Here is a 19767-nt window from a genome sequence, read left to right on the forward strand (position 1 = left end):
GAAGCCATTTGACCGAGTTGAGTGGCCGTACCTTTTCTATACTCTAGACCAGTTTGGTCTGGGCGAAGTTTTCATAAGATGGATAAAGGTTCTCTACAGTGTACCTCTCACTGCGGTCATTACCAACGGGATACGATCAAGTAATTTTAATATTTCCAGGGGCAGCCGGCAGGGCTGTCCCCTTTCACCATTACTTTTTACGTTTGTGATTGAACCGTTGGCAGAGGCCATTCGTGGGGATCTCAATATATCAGCTCCAGAAGTGGGGTCACAATTACATAAGATCTCGCTGTATGCAGATGATGTTCTAATTTTCTTGACAAATCCAGCAGTCTCAGTGCCTTGCCTGATACAATGCATTCACACGTTTGGCGCTTTTTCAGGGTATAAGATTAATTTTGCTAAATCAGAGGCTATGCCTATGGGTGGTCTTACGAAAGAATTGGCTCTTGAGAGTGACTATAGATTCCCATTTAGGTGGTCACAGGGGGGTTTTGTATATTTTGGCATATTCATTACTCCAGTTCTGGATTGGCTGTTCAAAGCCAATTTTACTCAATTATTTGAAAAGTTTAAACAAGATCTCCAAAGATGGGAGGCACTTCCAGTCTCATGGTTGGGTCGGATAGCGCTTATTAAGATGAATATTCTCCCTCGTTTGCTATACCCTATACGGATGCTCCCCCTGATTTTCAATAAACAAACACTCAGGAGACTGAACAGTTGGTTCAGCTCCTTTATCTGGCACCGTAAACGGCCCCTCATTAAATTAGCCAAACTGCAGTTGCCTCACAGACTGGGGGGAGTAGACCTTCCGGACATTAAAAATTACCAACTAAGCTCGCTTTCGACCTACGTAAGTAATTGGGTTTGTGGGGACCCTCTTTCAATATGGCTAGATATCGAAGCCTCCCAGGCAAGGTGCCCCCTTACCAGTTTGCTGTTTTGGGACAAAGTGAGGACAGTTAGGGAATATTGCCATAACCCAATAGTCATCAATACTGTTAAAACATGGAGGGCAATTCAGCAGAGGGAAGGTATTATTGGCAAAACATCTTTGTTTACACCTTTAGTGGGTATGCCGAGTTTTCAACCAGGTATGATAGATTCAGGATTTAAACATTGTGCAGCTAGGGGTATACCTTGCATGAGTGATTTATTTGAGGGAGATGTAACGATGTCCTTCGATCAGTTAGTACGGAAGTACGAGTTACCTAATAGAGACCTCTTTCGTTTTTTTCAAGTTAGGGATTTTATTCAAAAAAGGACCACACTTTTGACTGATCCCTACAAATCTGACATAGAAAGAGGGGTACTGGGGGGATCCAAGATGGCGGCAACCCAGCAAGTCTGAGTCTATAGTGCTCCTCCCAAGACTTGGGCAAAGTGGGTCACCCACCCCCACCACATTCACCAAATCATTTAAAATAGCTGTTTAATTTAATTAGTTGCTTAGTATTAAATTTAAACAATTTAATCATCAGTAAAAATGACTAAAGGGAAGGGAGCCCGCAGCTCTCAGCAAGCAGGAACCCCTCCCCCACCCTCTCCAGCTGCAGCAGAGGCGTCCGCAGCCGCCCCGGGGGACTTACCTATGGTGGCGAGCCTCGTGGAAATCATCTCCAAACTGGATGCGAAGATCAACACTTTTATTGAAGAGTCCCGAAGCCGATGGGACTCACTCTCGGCCGCGCTGTAAAAACACGACCGAGACATTAAAGAAATCGAGCGCCAAGTTGGAGCTAAAGGCCGCAACCTCCGAAACTACAGCGCAATCGGCCGTGGATCGGGTCCGGACTCTCGAACAGCGAGTCCGGACCTTAGAGAATCATATTGATGACCTCGATAATCGAGGTTGTCGAAAAAATAATCGTTTGCTGGGCCTTCCCGAACGGGAAGAGGAAGGCCAGCTTACAGCGTTCCTTGAACAGTGGCTTCCACAGCTATTAAATCTGGAGGCTGGATCAGGCCAGGTAAGGGTGGAATGGGCCTACCGAGTCGCAATACGCAGGCCCAGCTCGAACCAGTGTCCCTGCCCAGTCCTGTTCCGGCTGCAGAGCTATAGGGAGAGGCAGATACTCCTAGAAGCCTCTAGAAATCTTGGAAAAGATACCCAAGCCATGATCTATAAAGGATCCAAGATCGTGTTATTCCAGGACTTTTCCCCAGCTCTGGTCCAAAAGAGGAAGGCATTCGATGAGGTGAAGAAGTGTTTAAGGGACTTAAATATTCAGTACTCCTTACGCTACCCAGCGATGCTACGCTTTAACCATGAAGGATCCGTGTATAACTTCGGATCGCCAGAAAAGGCTTAAGAATTTTTGGACTCTCTGAGATAAATTGTAAGAGATAATAGATGTTGGTTTGCCTTTCCCCCACTCCGGTTTATACCCCCCCTTTTTCTTTTTTCTTACCTTACTGTTTAATATTATCTTGGGGGGTGGGGAGAGGGATTTGTTCTCTATTTAATGATTTTCTCCCCCCCTTGGGTTTTTTTTTATTATTCTATGTATGTATGTGGGTATATATATATATATATATATATATATATGTGTGTGTGTGTGTGTGTGTGTGTGTGTGTATATATATATATATATATATATATAATATGTATAATATATATATATAAGCCGGGGGGTTTAGTTAATGTTGGTGGGGGGAGATGGTTACCTTATTCTATTTTACCTCTGTCTCTAGGAGCGGGGTTGTTTTCCCTTGTTATTTTGTATTATTATATTTAATTATTATTTGTTGAGGTTGTAATTTTATAGTTATGTATGTTTATACATGGTATTGGTGTGGGTGGGGGGTGGGGTGGAGGTAGGGTGCTCACTGTTAACTCTAGCTTTGTATTATATCTGAATTCTCCTCATCCTATTGAGGAGCGCCTGGGTCAAGGGTGGGGCATTGGTTGGGAGAGGATACGATGGACCTTTGGAAAGGAAGTGACACCCCCTGGAAACAAGGGGGAAAATCTCCATTTAAATACGTTTTTTTTATTATTTAGAAATTTTTTTTATTATACTGTTGTGAGTGTATTAGAGAGCCTTTATTTTTTATGAATTTTATATGCTCTATGCTCGGGATGTTCTGGATAGGGTTTTCCCTCCCGAGGGGTCTCGGATTTGCCTGGATGATTATGGTTGATCAGTCGGTTAAGTGGTGCACCTGGAATGTCAAGGGGAGTAATTCGCCAGTCAGAAGGAAGAAAATATTATCAAATCTTAAGAAAGAAAGAGTTGATATAGCTCTCCTACAGGAGACACACCTGTCGGATAAAGAACACTTGAAATTACGACAGGGCGGATTTGATCAGGCCTTTTTTTCTTCTTTTAGCTCAAAAAGTAGGGGAGTTGTTATTCTTGTTCGGAAGAATTTCCCTTTCAAAATCCTAAATCAGATAAAAGACGAATCTGGACGATATATTCTGATTAAAGCCCTTATAAATGGAGAGGAATATGGGATTTTAAATTTGTACTGCCTCCCGGCAATCCCCTTTAAATTTATAACGGAAGCCTTCTCAAAATTGATGGCTCTTGGTGCCCGTCATACAATTATAGGGGGAGACTTTAATTGTATTATGGATCCGGAAATAGATAGGATTCCCAAGAGTACTGCAGGAGTATCTCCCAGATCTGAACAAAAAATTAGGATTAGTAGATGTATGGAGATGTCTTCATCCACAGGGCAGAGAATTTTCTTTTTACTCCAATCCACATAAATGTCATACCAGAATTGATATGTTTTTTGCCCCCTCGATTTTTTTAAATTCCATATCATCCTATAAAATAGGTAGTATAGCAATTTCTGACCACGCTGCTGTATATATGGAAACCAAGGCGAGGGATAACGGGACATCCCCCCGGCATTGACGTATGAACCCCATTCTAATGAAAGATAGTAAATTTGTAAAGTACTTCTCTCAAGAATTTAAAACTTTTTTAGAAATTAATTTAGGTACGGCTAGCAACCCATCAATGATGTGGGAGACCATCAAAGCTTACGCACGAGGTTTGATCATCTCCTACTCAGTGACCCAGAAAAAATTAAAGGGAGAACAACAGCGTCTGCTCGAAGCTCGCTTAAAAGCAGCTGAAACAGTATATGCTGATAGACCTTCTATTATTAAATTGCAAAGGATTACGGTTCTTAGGACAGCTCTAAACACTAAGCTTACCCAAACGGCTAAGAGGGAAATATTATTTGCAAAACAAAGGTTATATGAATTTGGCGACAAACCGGGTAGATACTTAACATTTCTTGCAAAGAAAAAAAAGGCTCCTCAAACTATCACGTCTATCAAGGAAAGTACGGGTATTTTGACTCATGATCATAAAAAGATTAATGCAATCTTTAGAAAATTTTATTCTGATTTATATAACTCGCAGGATTATGAAGACAGGACTAGGAGGATGCAATCATTTTTTAAAAATTTGACCTTTCTAGGCCTAACTCTGGATCAGGTATCGGTCTTAAATGCTCCCCTAACAGTCCAAGAAATACTTGACGCAATCAGGCAACTTCAGAGCGGTAAGGCACCTGGCCCAGATGGTTTTCAAGCTGAATTCTATAAAGAATTTACAGAAATATTGGCTGGTCCACTTATGGACATGTATAACTATGCATATAGTCAGGGCTGTCTCCCGCCTTCGCTGAAAGAGGCAAATATTTCTCTTATCCTTAAAAAAGGAAAGGATCCAGAAGATTGTGTGTCATACAATATCCTTGCTAAATGTAGATTTTAAAATCCTTTCTAAAACGTTAGCATTGAGACTAGAAAGGGTACTGCCACATATTATAAAGGAGGATCAGACGGGGTTTATTAAGGGCCGTAGATCATCCAATAATATTCAAAGGGTTTTGAATATGATTCAAGCCTGCCATCAGGGAAAGATACCAGGAGTAGTGGTTTCATTAGACGCGGAAAAGGCATTCGATAGGGTTGAATGGTCATATTTGTTTTACACATTGGAAAGCTTCGGCGTTGGAAAGGTGTTTACCAAATGGGTCTCAACATTGTATAGTGATCCCAAAGCAGTTGTGGTTACCAATGGATTAGGTTCGGATAGCTTCAGTGTGGGTAGGGGCTGCCGTCAGGGATGTCCTCTCTCGCCATTGTTATTTACGCTAATAATTGAACCACTAGCAGAAGCTATACGGGCTGATCCTAATATAACGACCCCAAGGATTGGTACAGGTAAACATAAAATTACCCTTTTTGCAGATAGAACATAGAACATAGAAAAATACAGGCCCTTTGGCCCTCGATGTTGCACCGATCCAAGCCCACCTAACCTACACTAGCCCACTATCCTCCATATGCCTATCCAATGCCCGTTTAAATGCCCATAAAGAGGGAGAGTCCATCACTGCTACTGGCAGGGCATTCCATGAACTCACGACTCGCTGAGTAAAGAATCTACCCCTAACATCTGTCCTATACCTACCAACCCTTAATTTAAAGCTATGCCCCCTCGTAATAGCTGACTCCATACGTGGAAAAAGATTCTCATGGTCAACCCTATCTAAACCCCTAATCATCTTGTACACCTCTATCAAGTCACCCCTAAATCTTCTTTTGTCCAATGATGATGTTCTTCTATTCCTCAGTAATCCTCTGATGTCCGTACCTCGCTTAATCCAAGTTATTAATACATTTAGCTCATTCTCAGGCTATAAAATTAATTTCTCAAAATCGGAGGCTATGCCAATGGGTGGCCTTGCTATGATACCCCACTTAATGGACGGATCCCATTTTCCCTTTCGTTGGTCCCTGGAGGGTTTTTTATATTTAGGCATTTTTATTACCCTAGTATTTGGTCAGTTATACAAGGCTAACTTTGTGCATTTACTGGAAAGGATAAGGCAGGACCTCCAGCGATGGGGAGACCTTCCAATTTCCTGGCTGGGTAGAATAGCACTAATTAAAATGAATGTCCTGCCCCGTCTCCTATACCCTATGAGAATGCTTCCGGTGATGCTGCCGAGGCTGGCACTACGTAAATTATATGGCTGGTTGGGTTCCTTTATCTGGAATCATAGACGGCCCCTCATTAAGATGAAGAAGCTACAGCTTCCACAGGCAAGGGGAGGATTGGACTTCCCAGATTTTAGGAAATATCACTTAAATTCCCTATTAAGTTACATAGCTGATTGGGTCTTGTCTGATCCACAATCAATCTGGCTGGACATCGAGACTTCTCAAGTAAGATACCCACTTATTAACCTTTTATTTTCAGACAAGAGGAAAATCATTATGGATCACTGTAAAAACCCTATAATACTAAACACAATTAAATTTTGGAATATAATGCGGCAAAATGAGGGCAACTCACATAAAACATCCCCCTATGAGCCGATAGTGGGAGCATGGGGATTCCAACCGAGGTTTACATATGCCACTTTTAAACTCTGGAGATCCAGGGGTATCTCATGTCCAGGGGACCTATTTAAAGATGGGGTCCTGATGTCTTTTGAACAGCTGCGTCAGAAATTCGGATTACCTAATGGAGACCTCTATCGATACTTCCACATTCGAGACTATATACAGAAGAAGACTACTTTATTAGATGGTCTTTATAAATCAGATAGAGAATGTAGAGTACTACGACCAATGGGGGTATCCTCCATCAGTACTATTTATCATTTACTACATGGTGAAGTATCGGGAGATATGGACAATCTGCTTAAAACATGGGATCAGGAATTGGGACTAGAAATCTCTATAGAAACGTGGAATGACATTTGGGAAAACGCCAGAAGAATCACCATCTGTAACAGAACTCAGGCTATCCAGCTGAAGATACTTCATAGGGCCCATATAGCACCGGATCGATTGGCAAAATTTAAGGCAGGAGCATCTCCAATGTGTCCCAAATGTAAAATAGAGGTGGGCACTCTTGTACATTGCCTATGGACCTGTCATAAGATCCGTAGACTAAAGTAGCAAGTACTCTGACAGAAATTTTAGGAACGGAAATTAAAGTGGACCCTGTATCTCTCCTTTAGTGCTTTTCGAACTTTCCCTCCCTGGACATGCCCGTGAAGAGATTATTTTCTATTCTCTCTTTCTGTGCAAGGAAAAATATTTTGGTAAACTGGGTGGCTGAGGGCCCCCCTGGACTTTCAAATTGGCACAGGTTAATTATAGAATGCATTCCCCTTGACTTCCTTACAAATATGGTGCACCGAAAGACCGAATTATTTTATAAAATACGGCAGCCCTTCTTGAATTATATGAATACAGATATTTCGGCTATCCTAACAAGGGCTTTTATTTAATTGAGATTACGAACCTGGCTGGTCCGGGGCCCCTTGGGAGAGGAATCCCGCACGAATACGGGTTTTGTTACATTTGATGTTAACACATTCCGAGCATGTATCTCACTACCCAATTTCTATGTTATCCATTGGTTTTTTTGTTTTTGTTTTTCTCTTTCTCTTATTTGAATAATGTAAGAGACTTAAATATACACTCTGGTTAGTTGTAGGTTAGATTATTAGTTAGTTGAGTTTTGTTTTTTTTTCTTTCTCAGTATTTTTCTTTTGTTAAATTTTGGCTATTATATATTTAAGATTTAATTTTATATCAATTTTTGTACTTGAGAGTTTTGTTTATTTTTGTAAACTTGCAAAAATGTTAAATTTCTAATAAAAATATCTATATAAAAAAAGAAAGAGCGGTACTAAGGGCTAAGAGTACACTCTCTGTCAGTACTCTATAGCACCAATTGGGGGGTGCCACCTCAGATGAGTCTGATCGACTCTGCAAGATGTGGGAAAGAGAGCTGGGTGTTGAAGTTTCTTCAGAGGCATGGGAGGATATTTGGGAGAATGCAAGGAAGATATCAATTTGCAATAGGACCCATGCTTTACAGTTGAAGATTCTCCACAGGTCCACTTAGCCCCAGACCGTTTGTCAAAATTTAAACCAGGGGCATCTTCAGCATGCCCCAAGTGCAAGGTCTGTACGGGCACTCTTACCCATTGTCTTTGGTCTTGTGACAGGCTTCAAACATATTGGAGCGCTGTGGTGGGTGCAATAGAGAGGATTTTAGGTGTAGGGGTGGAGAAGTACCCTATTTCGCTCCTTTTGGGCCTACCCATTGTATTTCCTGCAGACTCGCATAAGGAAAAACTTTTCAATGTTCTTACATTCTGTGCAAGGAAGAATATCTTGCTAGGTTGGATATCAGTAAACCCCCCCAGGCCTGTCGGGTTGGCGGAAGATTGTTACGGAGCATATTCCCCTGGATTTTCTCACAAATATAGTACACCTCAAAACTGAGAATTTTTACAAGGCATGGCAACCCTTTTTGAAATACCTGGACACAGATTTATCTGTCACACTAACAAGGACTTTTATATAGCCGCAACAATTGTGTTTCATGAGTCCAATATCCAGGGAGGAGGAACTGTGAATGTATGAGTGTTTTGTTTGGCTGGGCTGAGTTATTACTATTTATTTGTTTGTTGTTAGGTATTTATTTAGTTAGTTAAATAGCTAGTTTAGGCTTTTAAAAAATTTTATACTTCTTTATGTGTGTTTATACATTCGTATAGGAGGGTGGGCTGGGGAATTTTTTTCATTATTTGGGTTTAGTTTTGTACTATTTTTGTACTGATTTGAATTGCATTGGTTTGTATTTGTTGTAACGTTTAAAAATCTATTTTTTCTTAATAAAAATATATTATAAAAGAAAATCCAGGTTCAAGTCCTGTCTGCCTTGGAGATGTGCCATAATGTCTCTGAATAGGTTGATGAAAATAACTGAATTGGAATGTAAACTGGAAGGAGGACACAGGAAGGCTGGAATGTGATATCGGCGGGTTTATGTGACGGAAATAAAGAGTGTAGTGAGGGAAGTTCAAGATTATTCATTCTAAACAGAAAAGCAGAGTACTGTTTTAAAAGGGTTGAAAATGATGATGTTCAGAGAGACTTGGGTATAGGTGAACAAAAAACACAATAACTAGCCTGCAGACTCATTGGGATGAAGGAAATGGTATGTTGACCTTTATTGCAATAAGATATACAAGTGATACAGACTTTGAGTACAGACTTTGATAACATCTCACCGAGAATGCATGGTGTTGTTTTGGTTTCGGTATTTAGGTTTGATACACTTGTTGGAGGAAGCACACTGAAGGCTCACTGGATTGGTTCCTGGGTCAGAGGGTTGTCCTATGATGAGAGACTGAGTAAATTGGGGTTATATTCTCTGGAATTCCAAAGAATTGGAGATGACCATACTGAGAGATACAAGTTTCTGAAAGGGCTTGACAGGGTACACACTGAGAAACTATTTCTGTCTATCAAAGAAACTAAAACCGAAAAGATGTCTCAGGTTAAGATGATGATGGTAATTGAGGATTGAGGTTAAGTAAGATTTCCAAACTCAAATGGTTGTGAATCCTTGGAATTTTCGAACCAAGAAGGTTATGGATCTTTTTAATTCTTTCATGGGATGTGAACTTTGTCGATGTTGCCCATCCTAAATTGCCCTATTACTGAGTTGCTTGCTTGACTATTTCAGAGGGCAGTTAAGAGTCAGCCACATTGGTCTAGGCCTGGAGTCACATGTAGGCCTAAAATTATATTAATGAGCAAGATGAGTTTTTACAAGTAATAGTCATTATGGCCACTGTAACTAAGAAGCTTCAAATTCCAGATTTTATTCACTGAATTTAAATTGCGCAGGTTAACTTAGTGGGAGTGGGAGACTCCATATTGAATATATTTAAGACTGAGAAGTGGGCGGGCTGGTGGAAAGTGCAAAACCAGTTATTTCCATATTAAATGGCAGAGCAATCTTAATGCTCTATCCCTGCTCCTTTACCTTGTGCTTTTGTGAATGATGGGAACATATTAAAGATGATACTAAGTTAAAGTAACCTTATACAAATTAATGGACAAACTAAATAGAAAAAAAAGTGACAAACTTTCACAAATCCCCTCAAAAGGAGGTACTTACTTGAGTAAATATAAATCAAACTGTTGTTCAGAGATGCAAAGAGAGACTGGGAAAAAGGCATAGCTGCAGAGGCGAAACATAACAGTGAAAAGGGTCTTTCGGTGCTGACACAGAAAGACGTTGGTCAGAGGCTAGACGACCAATTCTTTGAGAGAAAGGGCAGATTCAACACAGGGCGGCATATTTTACACGGAGCGCTGTTGAAATCTCAAATGCACTGCCTAAAAGCTCACTCAGTATTGACTTTCCAAAGTGAAGTGGATGAATTCTTGAAGGTACAAAATATGCAAAACTGTAGGGATGGAGCATAGAGAGTGGGAATAATCAAAAAGCTCTGCCAAAGCACCACAACAAGCACAATGGGGCCCAGGTTTCCAGTCAACAATGGGAACCTGGGGGTGTGCATCATATTCCTGTCCCTGTCTCCAGCCTGCTGTGAGCTGGACATTTGATAGGGTCGGGGTCTTAATGACCTCAGAAATAATCTACGACTCTGATCATGGATAGGAGACTGAGAATGGTGGCGGGATACCAGGCATGTGGAGGTGCCGGTGTTGAACTGGAGTGGACAAAGTCAGAAGTCACACAACACCAGGTTACAGTCCAACAGGTTTATTTGAGTTAAAAATCACACAACACCAGGTTATAGTCCAACAATTTTAATTGGAAGCACACAAGCTTTCAGAGCACCGATCCTTCATCAGGTGATTGTGGAGGACACAATTCTAAGGGACAGAATTTATAGCAAAAATTTACAGCGTGATATAACTGAAATTATACATTGAAAAATACCTTGATTATCTGATGAGTCTTTCATCTATTCGAATACCATGATAGTTTCACTTCTTTCATATGTAAATCACAAAACCTTTTTTTAAAAAGTTGCATTCTCAGCTTAGCTGTAACAATGGGTGATAGCTAGACAATATGTTGAAGGTGTTAGCCCTCTGTGTTCTCTGTCTATGCCATGATGTTTAGATTGATTCTAATCAAAAAAGTGAGATAACAGAGTTTTACAAATCACAAGCTTTCAGAGCACTGCTCTGTCGTCAGGCAAAATGATTTGTCACTTCACCTGTGAAGAAGCAGCGTTCCGAAAGCTTGTGATTTCAAATAAACCTGTCGAACTATAACCTGGTGTCGTGTTGAGGAAGTTAACAAGCCACAGAGAGGCCAGTTCCATACTTTGCTTCTCTTTCAGAACTTTTTGGGGACTCAAGGGTTAAACTTTCCCCTGCCAAAGGACTTACTGCAGTATCAACTGAAGGCTTGTACTCTTACAATACAGACAGAACATCTCAGTACTGTATCTTAGAAACAGAACCTATTGGAGCCACACATGTGGACTCCCCTGTAACCCCAGACAGAGGAATTTGCCCTTTCCAGACAAGACTGATAGCCCTGGCCAAAACCCTGTTAAAATGCCTCCTGCTCCCATTGTCTTACTTCCCCTCCACATTAGCATAGGTATGTGAATCCTCCATTTACTGAAGGAAGAACCCTTCTGCCTTAATCTCTTCCCATCAACACATAATCATGAACAATACGATAATCAGTTTCTGTAATCCATTCACACGTTATCACAGGGCATCGACATTCATCAAGCTTTGTAAATTCATAATTACCTGCTTTAAACTATGCAATGATAATCACCCATGTGACTGATATGCCTTTATCTAATTCCTATAAAATATACTGTCTCTGGGTGTAAGGCAAAGATTCGTGAAGAAGAGTCACTACAAGTAGACACTCGGCTACTTTAGAGATGCTTTGAATCTCTTGCTGGCCGTCTGATAATAAAGCTACTGGTGTTGTACAGAAAACTTGTGTCGTCTGCATTTGTGGAACAAAATAGACATCAACAGTGTGACTTCTGACTTCGGATACCAGGGAAGTAGAGCAGTCCTGGCCTGAATTGGCCGCCATTTCTGTGTTTTGTCATCTGTACATGGATTTATATGTTCAAAGTGGCCATTGGAAATGGAGAGCTAGGACCCAGGATAAAGCACATAAAGGTCAGTTATTGAGATTCTATTGCTGTACAGTAGAGCTTACTTTTTGTGCAAATCTGCTGTTTCTTGTATTGAATTGAACAGTCCAGCATTGCCACCCCTGTACCCACCAAACTGGAGCTGATCAGCTTCACAGAACACCTAATGTTTGCCCATCGCTGTGAAAATCTCGAGGTGGTCACAAATTTTTTAAATGCCCCAACGCATCCAATTTAAGAGGTGCCAACTTTCCTGCCTGTATCCACGGAAAAGCCAGCAGCCTGCAAACAGGGATAGTAGACTGACCATTCGATCTGGATATCTCTGGTTGGACGAGCACTGGATCTGGGCATCAGAGTCTTGGCCAACATTGCATCTGCACATCACTGGCTGGTACCGTGAAAAAGTAAAAGTGAGATGAGGAAAATACCTTTTCATGCAGCAAACAGTTTGGATCTGGAAAGCATTTCGAGTGTGGTGGAGCATCCAGCCGAGGCATTCAAAAGAGGATGAAGGAACAATATGCAGGGTCAACAGGAAGAAGGCAGGAGAAAACTTGGACAGGGTAAAATGCTCCTTTGGAGACGCAGTGCAGATATGATGGGCCAAATGGCTCCTTGGGCACTGTGACAATTCTGTGATTCTATGACAAGCCCCAGGGAGTGGTAAACATAGCTGTAAACAGAGAGAAGTGGGTCGCTGGAGGATATGCCACTGTGTCTGGGGTCTCGTGAAATTGTTCATTCCTAAAGTTGCCTGAGGTGTTTCCACTTCTCTAGGTGATCGCATAGCGACTTGGTGGGAGTGAGGCAAAAAGGGGTTGGATGTGGTGGGGGGGGTTGGGTGATAGTGTGTGAGGGTTACACCACAACACTTCAGGACAAACCTGATGGAGCAGTCAGACTTTACATGCCATTTAGCGTGGGCTGCAATTATGGAGTTGGAGTGGCTTCATCCTGTCCAATTAGTGCTTTGAAACTCCCTAATGAGGTTAAGAAGCAGAAGAAACCAGCTAATAATGTGAGATATGCACACCATTCTCATGTTTAATATTTTATTCTACTTTACTGATGGCTCAATATTTCATAACAAGAAATCAAGAAAAAAAAGCTCCTATTATTAACTTTCATTCAGCTTCTTTGTGAAATGGCTCCATTACAATTAAATTAGTTTAGTAGCAGATGAGATTGTGCTTATGAGTGCAGAAACAAATCCAGCAATTAAACCATATTTCACTCACTCCTGAATCAATTTGTGCTGGTTCAGAATCAATGTGTAATGAAGTGGACTCATTGTGTAGAGGGTTAAATATTAACCTGAGAAATCACAGGACTCAGGCAAAGCTGGTCGGACAAATGCTAGAGCAGGAGGTTTCAGAGTTGATAACTTACAGTGTCCGTACGGTGACGTTGAAATGTCCACCAGCTCCCACATCCAGAGAGGAACAATAGCCAAGAATGAGAAACAAAACATGTTATATTGTACAGGGGGAGTTTAATAAAGTTTCATACCTAATCATAAGCAACTAACTAAAAATAATCACAATGTAGAGTTACTTCTTTAAGCACCCTTATTTATTTAAGCAGACAGTCTTCTCTGAGGACTTACTGAGTAAAGACACCCATCATGGGATTGGTCTGAGTTTTGTAGTCCAGGAATGTTTGTGTTATATTGGCTGAAGTGATTGTGGTGGCACTGGTTTCAATGCTAATGAATTATATTGTGTGATATTAGTAACAATTGCATCAAAACAAATATATTTATACCAAATTAACTTCTTCAATATGAAACACCCCACTCATGAACTTTCAAAGTGTGGGAATTCGAGGAGAATGATAGACTTTTATTGATAATCTAGTTTCAAGGATTAAGTATACAATGTTATCAATCACAAGGCAAACGAAGAGAGCTCACTTGTTGGTTTAATTCTGTTGCTTACTATAGCAAAGAACAGGAATAGTGGAAATGATACATTGTAAATTTGAAATTATTTAGAAACAGGAAAATGCAAAATGTCCAAGCTGGTGTTTAACAGACTTCCTTGACAGATCTATGATCTTGTTCATAGAAATACACCACTCAGTAAGAATTTAAAGAGTAAGAGATCTTAATAAGAAGACTTTGTGGCATCAAGCTGATGTTATAACATATACTTTCATTAAAATTAAGTATTGCTGCTCTTTAGGTAGCAGCAAATGCAATGCTTCACATGAAAGCAATTAATGGTGAATAATGTTCATAATCAAGTATGGTTAAGGTACAGCCTAAATAGCTCAGTGGTAAGTTTAGACTCCAGAATGTGCTTTATTCTTCATTCATGGAATGAGGGCATTGACATAGTCAGCATTCATTGCCCACCCATAACTGGCTGAGAGAAGCTGGTAGGGAATTGCCTTCTTGAACAATTGTAGTCCACCTTGGTGTAAATACACTGACAATACCATTTGGACGGGATTTCCAGGACTTTGACTCAGTGACAATGAAAGAACAGTGATATAGTTACGAGTCAGGATGATGAGTGACTTGAAAATGATCTTGTAAGTGAAGCTGGTCCTGTGGATCTGCAGCCCTAAGTGGTAAAGACTGTGATTTTGGAAAGTGCTGTTGAAGCCTTGGCGAGTTGCTGCAGTATATTTTGCAGATGGTGCCCACTGCTGCTACTGTGTGCTGGCAATGAAGGAGCGAAGATTTACTGAGGTGCCAACTTGAAAATCACTGTGGGTCTTAAGGTCAGGTGGAATCGTAGTGGAAGGAGGCCATTTGGCTCATTGTGTCTGCATTGGGTTCATACTGAGTTAGCTGACCTCTACCAGGAACAATAGCACTGCATAGCTTAGATTGGAGCAGTGGTGGACAGCATGTGACCAGCAAGAGAGAACAGGATTAGGCTTGGTCATGTGACTATCCTTCTCAAGACGATTTATTACCTTAAGCAGAAAAGTGCAGGAAACTGGCAAAATACAAATGTTCAGAATCAAATTTGTATTCACAATTAGTATTTTAATAAGACATTGAATAATGAGATTTTAATTTGAAGAAAGACTTGAGAAATTGTGCCTTTTTTAATAGAAGAGAGAAGGTTATATGACGTGTTGAAAGGTGTAATTAATCTTTGAAGGGATGGAACAGGTGCAAGTGATTCTAGAACGAGGAGACACAAGGTGTAAGGATTATGAAGAGTATGAGGAAGCTTTTACACAGAGAGCTATGGGACTGCAGAATGGTTTACTGGAGTCAATGATTGATTTAGATCCCATGAAAATATTACTAAAGGAAGGGGGTTGGTTAGCTTAGTTGGTTGAATGGTTGGTTTGTGATACTATGTGACATCAACAGCCTGGGTTCAATTCCCACACTAGCTGAGGTTACCATGAAGGGCTCTCCTTCTCAACCTCTCCCCTTGCCCGAGGCATGGTGACCAAGAGGTTAATAGACCAAAATATACAACCTCACACTAAACCACACAAACCTGAATATTTCTTCATTCATTCAGGGCAATTCAGAAGCAATCTCATTACTGGAGTCTCAAGCCATATGTAGGCCAGACCGGGCAAGGAAGGCAATTTCCCCTCCCGAAAGGACATTAGTGAGCCAGATGGGATTTTCGACAATTGATACATGATCATCATTAAACTTTTAATTCCAGATATTTGTTGAATTCAAAATCCCCATCTGCTGTGGCAAGATTCAAAACTGGGTCCCCAGAATGTTATCTGGGCCTCTGAATTAACAGTCCACTGGGCCATCGACTCCCATTAGACTCCCATTTCATTTGCAATTGAAAAGAGAAACGTAGAGCTAACGTGATCTGCACAAATCCTGCAGTGGGAAAGCAGTCAAAAAGAGGGGAAAACCATAAAAGATTCAAACAGACGGAAGATGAGTGCAAATTCTCTCAAGGACAAGATGAGAAGCACACCTTCCCAAGCAATGCTCTTCTCAGTAACATTAGTGGCCTCAATGTAAATATGATGATCAGTGAGAAACTGAAGGGTCATTAAAACAATGGAGTCACTGCAAAATACAGAATGGATGCTGCTCCCCAATATCACTCTGTGATGCTGAGAAACTGCAGTTCCATGAGTCTTTTTAATCTGGAAAGGAAAGTTCTGAGAGATTAATTTAGGAAAATCACTATGCTTGATCAAACTACTGAAAAAGTCAATGCAGAATACAGGTTTGAATTATGTCAATAAAAACCAGGGACATAATTTTAACTCTGAGAAAGGTAATGTGAGGATTGATAACAGGGTCTCCTTCATACAAAGATCAATATGTGCAATAGACTTCCAACTCCATCAGAGATGGATTAAAACCATGGGATTATTTCAGATGCGATTAGATGTTGTGAAAGTTTGTACAAAGACATTGCTTAAAGAGACAGGTTACTAAGTATTTGATTTTTGTTTTCGTTAAAAAGCTAGAATATCTTTGCAGTTGCAATTACTGGCCCACTGAGTGTTGGAATTGATCAGAAATGACCCTTCATTATCATATTTCAAGCAGCTGCTTGACACCGTTGGCTGAACAGGACTTCCACCACGCTTGGGTCTATGAGAGTGGAAGTATCCCCCAAGTCTTTCTCATTGCAAGCAATACGCCTCAGGATGCGCCTCATTATTTTACCTTTGGGGAAGAAAGAAATATTTGGTGAAAAATGGTGTCAGCTGGGTCATTTTTACAAATGGTCTGAGTTTTGCACACTGCAGTCCCAATTCTTCAGAGTGACACATGATTTACCTGAACGGGTCTTTGGGAGCCCAGGCGCATTTTGTATGAAGTCAGGCGTTGCTATCGGTCCAATCTTTTGTCGTACTGCAAATATTAAAAAGGAGAAATTGAGTGATTTCAGTTGGTTTAACTGTTTTAGTTTTTGAGTGATTTTGTTTTGTTGTTTGTCCAGATGGAAAACACCTGGTTGGAATTGATCAGAAATGATTTTCATTATCATATTTTAAGCAGCTGCTTGACACCATTGGCAGAAAAAGTCTTCTACCACCTCTAGGGTCTATGAGAGTGGAATAGGGTCAACTTAGAAAATAGGAGCAGGAGTAGACCATCCAGCCCTTCAAACCTGCTCTTCCATTTGATATAATCATGGCTGACACAGTAACTTGTTCCCACTTTCTCCCCATAATCTTTGATCCCTTTAGCAATGAGAATTACATCGACCTCCTTCCTGAAAACATTCAACGTTTTGGTCTTAAATGCTTTCAGTAGGAAGGAATTCCACAGGCTCACCATTCTCTGGCTGAAGATGTTTCTCCTCATCTCAATGTAAAATGACCCACTCTGCATTCTTAGACTGTGATCCCTGGTTCTGGACTCCCCAGTCATTGGGAACATTCTTCCTGAATTTACCTTGTCCAATCATACAGTCATTAAGTCATAGACCATGCCAACCAGATATCCTAACCTAGTCTAGTCCCATTTGCCAGCACTTAGCCTATATCCCTCTAAATCTTTTCTATTCATTTCCCCATCCAGATGCCATTTCAATGCTGTCATTGTACCAGCCTCCACCACTTCCTCTGGCAGTTCATTCCATAAACCTCTTTTATAAAAAGTTGCCCCTTAGGTCCATTGTATATCTTTCCCTTCTCAACCTAAACCTATGCCCTCTAGTTCTGGACTCCCCCACCCCAGGGAAAAGACCTTGTCTATTTATCCTGTTAGAATTTTATAGGTTTCCTCAAGATCCTTCCTCATTCTTCTGAACTCCAGTGAATATAGTCCTAATCAATCTCTTCATACACCGGATCATCCTTCCATGTTTAAACAAGTTCAGGCACCATAAGCTCCCACAGCAGATGCAAAACGGGGTTGTTACAGCGAGGAAGTCATAATGGTTCCAGCCAGTGTATCAGTGTGATGTATCCTGGCTCACAAAAGCACTCTGTGCCATGATGGATATAAGTCACAAAGTGGGTGACTGTCGGTTCAGGATTCAGGCCCAACTACAGGGATAAGAGCATGAGATGAAGGTTGATCCTGCAGTGGGACTGAGGGAGTGTCAAGGATGCTATCTCTAGGACGATACATTAAAACCCCCAAGGCACTGTTGACCTCCCAGATAGATATAAAAAACTTTTCTGGCACTGCACAAAGAAGAACAGAGAAACTTTATCAGGGTTCTGGTTAAAACCTACCATCCAACTAATATCATTAAAAACAGATCATTGTCTCATTACTGTTTGTAGGACTTTGCTGGGTGCAGATTGGCTGCTGTGCTTTCTACATTACAATGTATACATTTTAAAAGTAATTCATTAACTATATTGAGGAGATAGTGGTAACATCTCTGGACTAGTAATCCAGAGGCAAGGCTACTGCTCTAGGGACATGAACTCCAACCCTATGACAGCCACTGGTAGAAATCATCATTTGGTCTGGCCTACATGTGATCCCAACCCACAGCAGTGTAGCTGGTTCTTAACTGTCCCCTGAAACATTTAAGCAGCCACTCAGTTCAAGGGTAATTAGGGATGGGCAGCAATTGCTGGCCTTGCCAGTGACACCCTCATCATACAAAATCATTTTGAAAAGCTTTTTGGAATATCCAGAGTTAACGGAAGGAGCAATTTAAATAGGGAAGTAGGATGTTGGAGCTGATCATTTTGACTCTCTGTGCTTCATTGTTCAATAAAGTCATGATTGATCTGATTGTGGTCTTTCTAACCTGGTCTCTCGACAAAGAAAATGTGATCTAAGGCTTCCTTGAATAAGTTCTGTGACTCAGCCTCCATTGCTTTCTAGGGAAGAGAATTCCACAGACAACAAGGAAAAAGAAATGATACTGACCCCTTTGAGGATTGAACTCGGGACCTTCAGTTTATGAGACTGACACACTACCTGCAGCAGTAAGGAAGCACAGTCTTTGGATCCATGACTTTCTATTTTTCTTTATGAGGCCGATTTAAAGTAGCAAATCTTTCAAACCTGACCAACTTGGCAGATGAAGTAAAGAAACCCTAAGAGTTATCCATTCCAGTGACCGTGCTTGCTGCCACAAATGTTGTCAGTAATTTGCAGACTGGAATTTTAAAGCAGTAAATAAGAAATCGAATCACTAAAAATATTGGAAATTAATGGCACGTTCTGCCGGTATTTGGAAAAGATCAGCACAGCCCCCCCTGTAATCTCTCTTTCAACTCACGACTGACTGCCCTGCTATATATTTCATGATTCTTTATGAATTTTAATTTCCGCTCACATAAATTTTCTCTGTTTTTCTTTCCCATCCATCAGCACTTCCTCCCCAGTGGCTGATGCATGACAGTCTTGTTGCAATTCGGCTATAATTTATCCTCATTCCTTCCTTTTATGTCTACCCCTCTCTGACTGGTGTTGACAGCAGTTCTTTGATTTGTAGGTGGTATTAGCCAGCATGAAGTGGCTGGTTCACAGAATGAATATGCTGCGCTCAGCACTCTAGGTAAAAGCAAACGGTTAGAGGTGCTGGCACTTTGACTGAAGGAGAGAAATATCTGAGAATGTACAGTCAGAGGAAGGAGTAGAAGTAAAACTAAAAGGCCTCCTGCATGGCACGGCAATCCCTCAGACCATGCTGCAGCTGCAAGAGGCCTCCAGTTCTCCAGGGACCGCAGAAGGCAAATAATACCAGTACCATTCGGTGTAAAGTGCAAGCCTGTGGCTGAAGGCTATGTACAAACGTAGGTCAATTGCAATGCCACTACAGTACTAAAGTCAATTCCCAGGTTAAGAAATGTTGAATGGCTGACTGCAAATCAACACGAGCCAGCACCTGTAGATGAGGAGAGTTAAGGAAAGGGGAAAAATGA

General features: G+C 41.0%; 1 protein-coding gene across 4 annotated transcripts in view; it reads right to left on the reverse strand.

Annotated features, from left to right (window-relative positions):
• Positions 1-13787: 13787 nt before the first annotated feature.
• acss2l (acyl-CoA synthetase short chain family member 2 like) overlaps positions 13788-19767 on the reverse strand; it is a 134893-nt gene continuing 128913 nt past the window's right edge. For all 4 annotated transcript variants that reach the window (XM_087986695.1, XM_043687773.2, XM_043687772.2 and 1 more), the window contains 2 exons: positions 16706-16780; positions 13788-16591 (listed from right to left, as the gene is read on the reverse strand). In XM_087986695.1, the coding sequence (XP_087842821.1) occupies positions 16464-16591; positions 16706-16780 (203 nt within the window). In that variant the 3' untranslated portion in view covers positions 13788-16463. The remainder of the gene's footprint in view (positions 16592-16705; positions 16781-19767) is intronic.

The sequence above is a fragment of the Chiloscyllium plagiosum genome, unplaced genomic scaffold, assembly GCF_037043375.1.
Source record: "Chiloscyllium plagiosum isolate Xiang-an unplaced genomic scaffold, Cpla_swu_hap1 HiC_scaffold_4, whole genome shotgun sequence".
Classification (NCBI taxonomy): Eukaryota; Metazoa; Chordata; class Chondrichthyes; order Orectolobiformes; family Hemiscylliidae; genus Chiloscyllium; species Chiloscyllium plagiosum.